Genomic DNA, 14,252 nt, shown 5'->3' with positions numbered 1-14,252 from the left:
TCTCTCACTTGGGTAGTCTAATCACAATTCCTCCTTTAGTTTAGGAAAAACTTTGGGAGCCTCCTATTTGAGAGGTGTTTCAGTGTTTTGCCTGCTCTCTGCCTCTGCCAGGAGGCTGAGGTAACTCCCTCCTCCACCATCTCTTCAAGGCTACCATTTACTGAATTATTTCGGTGTAAATTGTATAATCTATATAATATTTCAGTATTAGGTTATATGGACCTGAAACCATGTTTCTACTTAATTCTCTAGGTGGCCCTCCAAAGCTTCCTTTTTATGAAGAACAAACTCAAGAAAAAGGGAGTATTTTTCCAAGAGCTCTACAACAGTAACATTTGGACTAATAAATGAACTGTTTTATATGCACAGACGGTATTTGAATTTGGATATGAAAACAGTTATTCAATTCAGCTTGAATTGTACTGAAGTATTCACACTTCTTATGGAAGACTACAGAGGCCRTTTAGTAGCTGGATCCTTTTAAAAAGTTGAATCTGTTTCATGTGCTCATTCCTAGCCTCTTGCCCCTCCATTAATCTACTCTGGACATTCYTTCTGATATTAATACAATCCATTGCTTGAAAGCCTGGACATGTTTTTAATCAGCCCAGCTCCAAAAAGCATCAGGATAAGCAGCGTGTAGCACATCGCTATGGAATGAGCCACACTCCATATCAGGGACTTTCTAAACCCACTTGACAACCAGCACCAAGTTTAAAGAGTGTTCCACAGATTATGAAGCCTCTACAGATMACATTGCACAGAAACTGGAGGGATTCATCGAGTTAATTCCATTTTGAATATCATTGTGTGTTCCAGAAGAAGTCCCTGATTTTAAACTYGCAGCTGAAGAAGAATCCGCCATAATCCTCAAAAAGCTGTTAATTTATTTAAAAGCATCTTGTGCATTTCTGGTATGGTTTGACTGATTGGAAGGTCTTTGTCTGAATTTGTCTTCTGAAGAGCATGGTATCTGCCAAAATCTCCGGCATTCTGTGTTCTCACATCTTACCAGATGAATTTCTCAGTGGTTTGTCAAGTCAAACTGCAGCATTTCTCATCAAACAATATTTGCTAATGCAGGAAAGGTTTTATCTTGAATGGAGAAAGCAGGCAGTAAGCAAGGAGAGATGCTTAATCTCTGGATTTTGTGCTTTTACTGCACAAGTTGGTTTTTTTTTTAATTAAGCCATTTTACAACAATTGTGATGCCATTCAACAGCAGCTGGTGGTCACTTGATAGAACAAAGACATTTYGGTGCTATTTTTGTCTGTTTAGACAGATTTTCCTTTGATATAGGTCTATGTTGTTATAAAGAAATTTATGCTCTGTATTTTAATAYTCTGAGTTAACCAGACTAAAATATTTCAGAGTGCCTCTTCATACCTCTCTTTAGGTTAGGAGTTACAAAATCTGTGTGGTAACCACTTGAGTCTGTATCAAAAGTGCACTTAAGAAGGGACATSAGAGCATCAAACACTCAGCATGGGCAGCTCCAGCTCTTGTGCTGACACCCCCTACACCCACCAGAGCAAACTGCAGCTCTGCAAGAGCGGATTTTTGTCTTGCAAGAGGCAAAATGACAATTGTTGATGGCAGTTTGGGATTTTCAAAGACGTTTGTTGTCGTGGTTGGGTGAGRGATGAGTTGGCGAAGCAGGATCCAGGAGGTTGGAGGGGAAGCTGAGGTCACAATTTTCCCCCATGGTTCACCCCARGTCTTGAACACATCTGGAGTCAACAGCTGTCCAGGCCAAAGCAAGGGGCACTTGCTTCCCTGGGAGTTTGTTTCACACTGGGATTTGTGGAAAGCAGTACAGTGTTGAGAGACATTTTCCAAGCKTCATGGGAATTCTTATTGTTGTTACTCATCACTTTATAGGTATTGAAAGTAAAGGTATTTGTGAATRTGTCAAAATTAATTAACTAACTGTGCTTTCAGCCAGAAAATCACTGGGGCTGATGCTGATCCCTTTTAATTTTTTTCTGTAGAGCTCATTGAATGTCACTGGGAAGTTCATTCAATGTAAATGTGACAAAATTATGGTCCCAGAAGTGTGTGACTTTSAGCAAGGCAATGACATTGTAAATGTTCTTTTGGAGGTGTGATGACCTGGGTCTGATCCTATAATTATGTGAATTTGGGGCAATTTCACTGAACTGGAACTGAGAAGGTAAATCTCCTGTGAGACAATGRGATACAATATTAGCAACTGGTGGTGAAGAACAATTCAATTTGAGCAGTTGACCTATTTTGATCTTAACTCTGTATTTACTGCAGAGCCAGACTGCAGTGGCAGTGCAAGTGTCACACTGTACTCAAGATTTTTTGTAGAATCACCGAGTAAGTAAAGTAGAAAACCTCTGAAGGTCCAAACTTCCCTTTAAAACCTGGGTTTGCTCAGAGATTCATCCTGCTCAGTTCTGAATATCYCCAAGGATGGAGATCCCACCACCTCTTTGAATCTGTCCCAGTGAAGATTTCATTATCTTATTTTTTGCCTGGTTTCTAATCAGAGTTTTTAAGTTTTGGCTTTGTTCCATTCCTTCTCATCCTTTCATTGTGGATCTCTGAGGAGCCTTTGGTTTAATCTCCCCCAGCCCCCATGGGGTAGTTGGCTACAGCCCTTCCCTGGCCATTCCAGAGCATGGACAGATGCCCAGAGATTGGTGTGGTTACTCAGCAGCTCCTGCATGAAACCCTTTAACAYTGCTGTCAAACAGCAAAATGTATCAAATGTACTGTTTTTCTCTTGTTTTTTGTAGAATGACRTGTGATGTGAGCAGCTAATCAAAGGGGAAACCCTTCCCAAGCCATATTATTTACACCTGTGTATACTTGTTTACATTTTCCACAGTACYTTGATGATAGAATTGTAAATATGTAGTATAAGGAAATAAAAGATTTTTGTACTGAGTGTTTTTAAAGGATGTCACAATTTTAGGTACATGATGAAACACATATTTGAAGTGACTGATGCTGAGCCTGGGCCAATGAATTAGAGGCCCAAGTAGATCTGCTTTGGGAAATATTTCAGCAAACCTTTTTTTCAATCAGAAAATGACAGTTCATACAAACCACTCCATATGCAATAGACTTTTTTTTATTCAAAATGCTTCTTGGCTTTTTTATGTTATTACCTTGGGGAARGAAGTTCACTTCAGTGCCATCAGACAGACCATTCTGATTTGTGGCTCTGCATGACTTCTTGTTCCAAAACRAAGTACAGCCATATAAAGGTAAAAATCAGAATTAAAGATTTCAAAACTGTTGAAAGATGAATTTTGATTTGGGTATTTGGAATGTCTTATCTTGGCTCCTACTTTTTTCATAAGGCAGAGAAAATGTTTACAGGATTTTGTTCTCTAACAGAGCCACAACTTTRCACGATTAATTATTAATTAAGGAGSTTTGCTTGCTTGTGATGTCATTAGTATTTTTTCATTCTGCTCCTTACTACAGTTTAGCACGTTTACCTAATTCTTTGCCTAAAAAGTAGTCTTTATTAAAAAGGATGTAATTTTTTCATGGAACTGACTCAACCTGCTTTTCCAGAGATGAATATTGTGGCAAGTGAATGCAGTTGGTACTAAATTAATACAATTCTGCTTATTTGCTTCATCAGATTCTGGTGAAAGGATGTCAGTCCTGACCTGGGACTTGTTGAAAATGGAAGTGAGAACTCCAGTGGAAGTGGGGTTTGTAGTTAAATTGATGTTCCACCTTCCACTTGGTGCAAGCCTTTGCTGGCTCCCCRTTTCCCAGGGGGCTGAAGTTAATTMCCCATTCTTGCAGAGAGTGCTGCTATCCCTCTGTAACACACTTRCACGTGCAGATAACTCCTTTCAGAAAGACACTGGAATTATTTCAGCTGTGCAGCTCCTCTCTTACCTTGTGCATTCCAGATAATTCCAGTCTGGGTGGAAAGGAGCTGAGTGTGACTCAGTGGACCCAGCAGAATCTCACTCGCTGCGAATTCATGAAACCAGAACATGTTTTAAGTTAGACTTCACTAACACTATCCTCATAGGAAAACAATCAGAATTTTAAAAATTCCCCGCTTCCCTTGCCAAAAATTATTATTCTGCTTTTATCCTTTTTATGTTGAAGAACCATAGCTATTAAAGTTTGCCCAGATTCCTTGCCAACCATATTATTTTGATTGGCTGCAGGTTTCTGTTTGTGTAAGTAATAACCAGCATAGTGTCAGGAGTTGCCAACGGGACAAACATGGAAATAATACCTTTATGTCCTTCCCAGAAGAGGCAAAGACACATTTGGGAGCCATCGTGGCTTCGTAGTGCAGATCAAACAGCGACTCTGTTAGAATTYAGCTTCTTATCACAGCAAAGTAAAGCTTAGGAGCAATCTTTGAGAGAACTGGTGGACCAAGAAACCTCCATCCTCCCATCCTTGTGTTAATTTATTTTATATGTAGGCTAAAAACCTTCTCAGCCACTCATTCCTGAAGGATTTTTTTTGCAGGTTGACCTGTGGCTGGCTGAGCAGCTCCGTGCATGAGCTGCAACTGAGCCCAGTGATGCTTTTGCAAGGTCACAGCTTTAAATTCTGACACTGTGTAAAGCAATTTCCAGCAGTAAACACCAAATCTCAGCCTTGCAGAGCATAAATTGTTAGTTTTGTTCTTTTTACTGTTTTTAATAAGCACTTGCTTAGCAATATTGTGYCTTTGTGAATTTGTAACCCCTCTTCAAGGAATATGTGGGATGTATCTCGAATCTGTGCTGTACTTCCTGTTGTAGATGTGTTGTAGTGAAAGGGTGCTGATTTTTTTTTTTATATAAACATGTCATTAAAACTTGTCCTTGTTTTCCCCTTATTGCTAGACTTGTGTTGTGGATGAAACTTTATTCTGCTGAGCTGATTCACAAAAAGGCTGAAATCACACCTGCTTTTAGTGGTTTGTGTAGAATAAATCATGGCCTGTGCCCAAATGGGTTTGTATATGAGCCCTGACCAGGGCAACCTGTCCACTGACTGAGCCTGACAAACAGACCTATCTGGTCCTCAGACTCCAGAATATTAGAAATATTAAAAAAACTGCATAAATCATGCTGGAAGAGGATTGTTGTGAGGCGTAACATTTCGGAACGCTTGCACATGGAGCACTTTGAAGGCATTTGAAACCACACACCTGCAAGCTCCCACCAGCCTGYTTGGACATTTCCAGAGCCCACAAACAGTCTGGTTCACCTTTTGGTGTTGTCTTCCCACACTGGCAGAGCTGAAGGAGCACATGTGCCTGCCTGGTGCCAAATAATGCAGCGAGTGTGTGCTGGTTAATTGGAAGTAGCAGGCTAAATTGAATTCAAAATTGTAACAAAGGGGGGACGGTGGATTGAGCTGTCGGAGGAAAAGMGGACAGCTCTGGCTGCTTTCTGGGAGAGCAGTTCCACAAGCTTGGATTCCTTTTCAAATTTCAGGGCAAATGTTTTGAATCGAGCTGTGTAATTCTGCAGRGTTCTGTCTTGCGTGATTTACTTCACTTTTCCTGCAGTTTTCAACAAGGAGCAGAATAATTAAGTTCATTTCRTTTGTCATCTTTTTGACATATGTTCTAAAAATAATTCCATAATCCTTGCAGTTTACTCAGTAATTTCTTTATTAGAAGCCATATTTAAACTGTTCAAAGAAGCTGTTGATGTTACTCCTGTTAACCTTTCAGWTTGCTGTTAAAAGCTGATCAAAAACTAGACATGGAGTATTAAACCAGAATATTCTCAACCCAAGCAGAGTTAGCTATKATTTAAACTTTTAAAAGGCCATGTCTCTGCAGCACTTGAAATGTTCATAAATCATGGAATGGTTTGGGTTGGAATGGACCATAAAGACCATTTATTTCCAGCTYGGTGTGGGGCAGCCACAGCTTCTCTGGGCACCTCATGCCAGTGCCTCGCCACCCTCACAGAAAAGATTTTTTTCCTAAAATCTGAGATCCATGGCACCAGAATAAGGGTGACTCTGTGACTGTATCCAGGGAGCACTGCTCCATGAGATGGGCCCTCAGCATCTCCAGAAATTGTTATCCCAATCTGCAGCCAGCACTGCTTATCTCTTGTTTTAGTCAGCACTGGAAGTTCCTGGGGTGCTAATCGAATATTCTGTATGCACGCAATAAAAACAACCATCCAGAGCCCATGCATGGTTTAAAAATGACTTTAAAGTGCTGTATGATAAGGCACTGCTTTGTTGATCYCTTCAAGCATGGTAGTTAAAAAAAACACAACTCAGTTGTGTTGTTTTATATATGAATAAAGATGTCAGCAAGTAGTCATCTAACTGTCCGTGCCATTTGGCAGTATCTAGCTTCCTTCTCAGTAATAGCCCCATAAATCTTTATCTTTTACTAAGCTGATGACAGCAAAACATCTTGAGAAGCTGCATGTGGTGTAGATATTGTAGTTAATGTTTAAATGCTTCATGCCATCATCCTCTGGGTGTTTTTTCCCGTCCAGATGTAACATCCTGGTTTAAGGCGTGGGCTCACTTCTCCCTCTGGTGATTCCAAGAGCTGAATGGTAATTAAAATAATTAATTAATTTAAGGTCTGTTAGCCAAGACCACAGTAGGAGCTGAGATCCACCTGCCCAGGTGACCTCATTGACCTCTTTCTTACCAAATTACAAAATTGGCAGTTTTGCCGATTGCGRCAGGTTCTGTATTTCGAATTTGTCTTTTCTTTCTGCCTGCAAGTCCTTCTTTGTTCATCCAGGGGTTGTCTCAGCTCTGTCCCCTCTTTTGGAGGTGTTTGTGTGGGAGCAGGGCTAAGTGGAGCCACGTTTGGGGTGGAGATGCTCCCTGTGCCCCTGATTCTGCCCCATTCTCATTAGCAAGAACCCAGCCTGTCATTTCTTCATTTTTTTGATAAGTCTGAAAGTGATATAAATTAYTTACAAAATGACTTAATGAAAATTCTCCATAATTTTTGCAGCTGGAGGATCTTTTTTTCAACCAGAAATCCCGTTTTGAATGATTTATTTCTCCTTTATGACCAACATTAAGATTTCTTGCTGTACATCATCATCACAGAGCCATATTAGTTCAAGTAGATATTATGGGGTAATCCCTGCCTGTCCATTTGCTTTCTTCCCTTTTTCGCTGACATTTCAGCCGTGGTAGCTGTTGTGGATCATGGCCTTGCACTACCAGCCACAGGAGAAGGCTGCTCCAAATTAACATTAAATTGAAATCTATGAAATACAAAGCAACAAGTGTAGCAGCACCACATTAAATATGGGGGGAGGGATAAATCCCTGGGTAATGAGGGGTGGGAATGCTGCAACAGCCACGGATGGCATCGCTCTGCTCCAGCCTTTCATGGAGCCCTTCACCCTCTCAAAAATAAGAGGTTTGAACAGGCAGCTTGAAGGGCTGTTAGGGCTGCTCAYGGCCATAGTTAGCGTGTTAAAATACTTTACAAGAACCAGTGAATTTGATCAGAAAATAGTTATTTTTGGCTGCCAATGTGGCAAAACCACTTAAAATACAAACTGAAGAATGTGTTGAAAGGAGTGGGTTTGCCAGTGGAGCTATTGTTGTAGCAAAGCCTCTCCTCTGATCCAACGGGAATCCTCTCCTCGAGTTTTATTGCTGAAAAAGTAAACGTGGATGTCAAGCACCTGGAAATCTTTTAATGCTTTCAAAAGAGCATTAGTGGGGGCTGGGTGGGTGCAGTTTCTTGTTGCAAACTCTTTTGCTGAGGGATGTGTGCTGGGGATTTCCTTCCCCTGGGAAACTTTGAGGGTTGATTTGGTAGTTCAGTGTCACTGGTTTGATAACGTGTTCTCTACAAGGGATATAACAAAACGTGTGATTTGGTTCATCCGTATTTGAATTTGCAGTGGATTTTCTCTTATTTTTGATTTCTAGCTTAAAAAAAATAAAAACCTGGCTTTTTTTTTTTTGCCTTTTTTTAAAAAAATGTGTTAAAAAAAGGTGCTGCTCCTGGATGTGAAGCCCCCCAACCACCACAGAGGGTTCTCTGGAGAGCCAGGGCTGCCTCCCCTGGGAAAAATCCCAAAATGCCTGCAAGCACTTGGAACACAATGATTCCAGCAGGAGAAATCCACACAAGAGAGTTTGAAGGTCCCTCTGGGAAAAAAATGCCATTGCCAACTTGAGCAGGGTGCCTTGTCCAAGTTGCCCTGAAGGACTCTCTGCCAGAAATACCTGTTAACAATAAGCACTCGTTAATGTTTCACAATTGTTTTCCCAAGTCTTTAATTGCTGCACCAGTCTCCAACACTGGTGATATTWAATATACAATTAACTGTGGAAACTCTGGTCTGTCTGCATGTGCCAAGACCAAGACAGAGCTGCACAGGTCTGGGGAGGGTTCTGTGAGCTGAGCATGCACCCAGAAGGGAGGGATTAATGGGCTGTGGTGGGGTCACACTTGGGATCCTTTCTGAAGATGGCCCATAATGAAAAATTAATCATGTCAGTGCCTTCTTAGCATAGTGTTAAAATCTTGTCTTCATTAGACTTGTGAGTCTATGCTTTTTAACCTATTCTTTTTCAGACCCAAAGCTGACACACTTCATTAGAGATGAGGAACATCCCAGGCTTGTACTTTCCATGACATTCCCGTGACATGGGGCTTGTAAATTTAGAGCTCTGCCCAAATTTCACCTGCCTGATAGAGTTTCTGAGCTCCTTGACAGCAGCCCTTCCCAAAACCTCACGGGTTCCTAAGTGACACAGGTCCCAGGGAATGGTTTKTGYTCATCCAAAGCTGCTGGATTCTCGKGTGTTGTGACMTCCATTGCTTGCAGAAAAATWCATGGACTGCCACGACACAGACTGATTCATTTTGTTTGGGTTTTCCAAAGGAGTAGGTGGATTCAAACCTGCTGAGAGTCGAGGGGGAGCTGGAGTGTCCTACACCCTGCTAAGAACTCCAGCCACTGAGTGGTTTGATAACCAGAACCCTCCCTATGGCTGTCTTCCCACAGGCTTACAAATATAGCTTGAAGCTTTGTTTATTTTTGATGGGAACAAGCATTTGGGTAATTTGCACGATTTTTTTTGGCCTCCAAAAAATGTTTGAGCGACTCAGTAGGTGGCACCCTTTCTATTCCTTTATTTTCCACCAAAAAAAAAAAAAAAAGTCAAAAATAAGTTGGAGCCAGAGCCTGTGTGTGTGAAACAAGTTCAGTAAAAATGTAAATGCATATTTGTCTCCTTAATTGAGTATAGTATATTGTGAAATCATTACTGTCAGGGCACACTTGGGTTTATACAAACGCTTAAGTAAAGAAAATATATAAACCTAGATTGACTTGAACAATTTGAATGTGATAGCGGCCATCTGTGTTCAATAACATCACTTTGGTAAGCGGTGTTTAATATTTCATGTCAGAGYGGGGAGAGTAATAGAACGGGGTATTTTCAGAATTCTTAGATTGCTGAAGTTTATGGCATGGTATAATATATAATCTGTCCTTTGTCAAGCTCACCAGAAGGAGCCCTACTGCAGCTGAAGACGTAAAGTGCTCTAATATATGTGTTCCTAGACCTCTCCCTGCTTGAGGAATTAATCTTGGGAGGTGCTGAGTGCCCCAGAGTGCCAGTGAAGTCAGCAGGATTTGGAATTTCTCAAACGGGGATCCTCACGGGATAATTCCTGTGCTGCTGCCCTGGCCAGGAAAACCCTTCAGAGCTCCTTAATTTCCAGTGTGTGAAGAGTCCTCCTCAAACTGGCATTGGGAATGCTGCTGGGACRGTGTCCAGAGGTCCAGCTCATTCCTCCACCGTCTGATAAAATGAGAGCTGACCTCAGGAATTTAAAAGTTGGTGCTGAAGAGGTGAAAAGGAGAAAGTTCCTTTTCTTGGGGCAGATCTGCCACCGAGGGCTGAGCCCAGAGTGCCCCAGAGCAGAGCAGAACCTTCTCTGCTGGGTTTTGGGAGGAGAAAAGAGGATTCACTTCTTCATTCCAAGTGAGCTCCATGCACCAGTCCATCACCAGCTCAGGGACTCTGTTTGGCTTCAGAAAGTTCAAAGGAAGAGAAACATTTTTAAGTATCTTCCAACTCTCTTATTAATGAGCAATTACGCTGATGTTCTTGGATGAATTTCCACAGAAYAATTCGTCTACAAACAAATCTTTCTTTTGTGTTTCTCCACCCCCAAACCCCWGTCTTTTGTATTTGATTTTTAGGTGAAATTCTGTAGTGAAAGGGGCCAAAAGAAACATGCTTTCCCGAGCCTCATGCTGAATGTCTGTCTGGATAGTTTCATTTTAACTGCAGCTTGGGAAAAAAAAATGTAAACATGGTGTGAGTATCATTTTTAAGCTGAAACTGTTTTTCCCCWGTGTTCAAATAGCATTATAAATGTTTGCTCAAAAGAGGCATATTTATTCATCTAGCCTCTGAGAGAGCACTGTGTGCATAGGTAGCAATAAAAATGTGTTAAGGGCTGAGAGAGATTCCCCTGGTAAATGGCTTTTCTCTTGACCTCCTCTTAAGCATCTTAGCGAGGCTGTGCTGCTGCCTCTCTGAGGAAGTATGTTTGCACTGGGGAGGAAGAATTTTAAAGCTGCAGAGTGTTACAAACAGTGAACAAACAATTGAGGGGGTTTGTTTGAGGGGTTTTTTTATATAAAGTTGGGAAAAAGCTCTTATGAAAAAGACATGGCATGCAAAGCAGTCACACATATTTAAAGTTGTACCCAACATGATTCATAAGTTCTTTCGAGGAATATGATCCATGTAATTGTTTTGGGGGTTTTTTTCTCACTAATTTTTCAGCAAATAATATTTTTGGAGTGAGTATTCACCACTCCTACATTTGATAGCAGAATCTACCTGTGAGGTGTGGAGAACAAGAGGATACAGGGGACCTTATCACTCTCTAAAAATGTTGAGAGGGGCTTTATCACTTTCTACAAATCCCTTACAGSAGGTTGCACCCAGGGGGATGGTCTTTTCTCCCAGGTAATAAGTGATAGGACAAGAGGAAATGGCCTCAAGTTGTGCCAGGGGAGAATTTGGTTGGATATTAGGGAAAAAATATATTTTTCAAAATGGTGGTTAGGCATTGGAACAGGCTGTCCACGGTGGAGTCGCCGTGCCTGGAATTGCTCAAAAAACCTGTAAATGTGGCATTTAGGGGCATGGCAGTGCTGGGTTAATGGTTGGACTGGGTGCTCTTGGATGGCTTCTCCAGCCTCAGTGATTCCCTGGTTCTGTGCATGTTCAGATATGGATCCGACACCCAACCTCACGTGGCTCCTCTGGCACATGGGGTTATTGTCCCCTGATTACGAGCCTGACTATTTTTGTGTGCAGAAATGATCTCCAATGTCTCTTTTGCATGACACCATGGAATTGCTTTCCCATGAATTTGGTTCACTCAAATGTTTGTGGGAAGGAAATGCAAAATAAAGAGGAGCTGTAGCAGAAGGAAATCCATCAGGCTGTTTGTATGAATAAGGGYAAGGCTTCCCTGCTTTGCTCACCCAACTCTCCCTCCTACCCCATTAAAAGTGCACTTGGCAGCTGTCAGGCTGAATAACTCGCCTCCCCACAGAACTGGAGATGGAAAACACCTGCTCAGACCATCCCTGCCCAGTGCAGAGCCATTTCCCTGCAGGACAAGGGCCATCCCTCAATCCTGACACGCAATGAGCAGCCTCAACTGGCACCATCCCGTCCAGAGCTGCACTTCATAAATCAGGGCTGGGTCCGGCAAACGGGCGAGGAGGAGCGGTCAGCAGAGCCCTATCGCCCTTCCCAACAGTTTCCCCACGTTCTGAGGAACCAGTGGTGTGTCAGAAATGCTCCTCTTACCCAAGCACTGACCAGTATCTCGATAGAGCCCTATCTTGCCGAGCAGGAACATCAGCAAACACTCAGATCTTCACTGGGGGCTTGAGCAATCACCCTGTCCAGCCAACATTCCTCCCAGCTGGTTCTGTGTCCATCACAGCGTCCCTGCTGCTGTTATCCATGACTGAAGTTGTTTTGATGGCTCCTTTTATCGTCCCTGGGTGGGAGGATGAGTTAAACGATGGATCTGCCCATATTTATCACGATGGGAGCCTCCAGATCACCGAGTTCCTATGGAAACCTGGCCCTGGTTTAGCTGAACTGGCCCCGCCGTGGGTGCTGAGCACTCAGAAAAGGGAAAAAAAARCTGGCACTGGGCTCCACTTGGAAATCTGCTCCCAGATGTATGGATGTTTGTTTATTTTTGCATTTAAGAGATCAAGACAACTGCACCAAGATGCAAAATAGCACGGAAGAAGCAGTCTTTGCAAGGACCAATCCTCACTGATTGGCGTAAAGCGGATATGTATTCTTTCCATAAATTTTGGGTAAGATTCAATTACAAGAGGCCTAGAAGGAAAGATTTATTTTTTAAAAAAAAAAAAAGCCTATCTTGGCCAAGATTGCTTGTTTAGAATATATGTAATGCCAAAACAATACAAGTTGCACAATTTCACCACACRTACCCATTTCTTAACCCATTCTGGCTTCATCAAACTCAATAGAAGTTGGTGACTCCAGCAGATTGTGATGGATTTCATACTGGGCTGATGTCCTTCTCCTGGGTATGGCCTGTTGACCTCAGTGCAGGYAATCTTGGACACTGAAGGGTTATTTCTGCCTTACCTGGTGAGTGTTTTGAGCACAGATTCCTTAGATACTCATCAGAACGGATGCACCCTCCCCTCTGCTGGATGAGTGTTGGAAGCGAGCTCTGCTGCGAGGCCGCTGCTTCACTTCCTGAAAAAGCTCTGCATTATTGTGTGCGCCTTGCCAGGCCTTGAGGTGAAGTTTTTCCATGTGCTCTGGAGAYATCTGTAACACATGGTGACATTTTCAAGCCCTCCCCTGGCCAGAGGGTCCGTGCCATAACGCCACCACGCCGCGGGGATGCTTGAGGAGCGAAGATTGAATCGCATCGGTCAAATTTTAACAAGTTATCACAGCAGCCCTGGGAAAGCTTCAGCCGTGTGGCTCAGTGAAGGCTTTGAGGTATTGTTAATGAAATGTCTGCTGTGCTTTTCCCTCCCATAAAAAGCTTTGTTTCCCATAAAAGGTTTTTAGCCTGACAATGCGTGCCTGCCCGGTGTCTGCCTTGTGCTGCTCCTGGGGCTGTGCAAGAACAGCTCCAGCACCCCAACCCYACCATCCCTGGCTGTAAGAGCCCCAAAACACCAGCCCTGCCTCCCATTTGGTCACAGGGGACACCGTGGCAGTAACTTTGTGGTTGATGAACGAGATGGGAAGGGCATGAAAACGTTTGGATTGCCATGAGTGAGAAGCAGCACAACATCCACATTKCGTCTCTTGTTCTTGGCATTGCAACAATGCAGCGTTTTCTGTTGTCTCTGGAACCACTCAGGCCCGTAATGAATGGAGTACCAGTGATTGGAAACGGTCCTTTTAAGCGGATGTTTCCATTAATTTGCTTTTCTCCTTAAACCTTATAATGCTTTTTCTTCAAGTGTCGGCAGAAGGGCTGAAGCACCTCTTGATCTCACCGATCGTGTCCGTGTGGACCAGTCCAGGCACTGCATGGAGTTTCCAGCACAATATTCACTTGTTCTCCCAGCTCTCCATGTTTTGATTAGTTCATTTCACTGGTACTGAAGAGGGAAGACATCCAAGGTCTACATTTTTAAAAGTGATCGCAGACAGTAATTCTGTTAGCGAAAGTGGTACGTACAGCTGATTTTCAGAAAGGCTGAGGTCACCTCCTTCTCCGTGACTTCAGGCAAAGGTATGGGAGTTTGATATCTCCAAAGAGGTGAAAAAAAAACAGTGGTCACCCTTTAAAGTATCAGTTGAATGTTTAGAGTTGATTAGGACTTCAATTAAAATGAAGTTTTAGAAAATTTTTTGTCAACACCAAAACTGATGAACTGAGACCATCCCTTATGCTGTCTCCAATTCTTACTCTGTGATTTACCCCAATCATAGGAATTCTGCTGGTTCAAACATCCCAGTGGTCAGGACAGCTCACATACGTGAGAACTGGGGTTCCAGCCTTCAGCTGAATGTGTCCCAGCAGTGATTTAGTCTTGAACTTCCCACACGCAAAGGCCCAAATTCCAGGATATTAGCAAGACAGAAAGAGTCATCAGGCATCTATCTTGTACTGTTGGAGAGAAAAAGGTGGRAAAAAAGAGAGAGAAAGGGAGAGAAAAAACCCTTGGCTTCATCCAAGTGTGGAAACCTTTTCCCATCTCAATTTAGCTGGAAAAAAGAGCCAAGACTA

At 42.6% G+C, this 14,252-nt stretch overlaps 1 protein-coding gene across 1 annotated transcript in view; it reads left to right on the top strand.

Moving 5' to 3' along the window:
• The window catches only part of LOC130580759 (multiple epidermal growth factor-like domains protein 6), a 169,976-nt gene extending 166,442 nt beyond the window's left edge, over window positions 1–3,534 (top strand). Inside the window, exon 36 of the mRNA XM_057378471.1 lies at window positions 253–3,534. Within this exon, the coding sequence (XP_057234454.1) occupies window positions 253–332 (80 nt within the window). The 3' untranslated portion in view covers window positions 333–3,534. The remainder of the gene's footprint in view (window positions 1–252) is intronic.
• Window positions 3,535–14,252: the final 10,718 nt, after the last annotated feature.

The sequence above is a fragment of the Malurus melanocephalus genome, unplaced genomic scaffold (assembly GCF_030028575.1).
Source record: "Malurus melanocephalus ecotype Western Australia unplaced genomic scaffold, MMel_1.1 scaffold_360, whole genome shotgun sequence".
NCBI lineage: Eukaryota > Metazoa > Chordata > Aves > Passeriformes > Maluridae > Malurus > Malurus melanocephalus.
The sequence above is the reverse complement of the archived record's forward strand: the minus strand, read 5'-3'. Positions and strand labels throughout refer to the sequence as shown.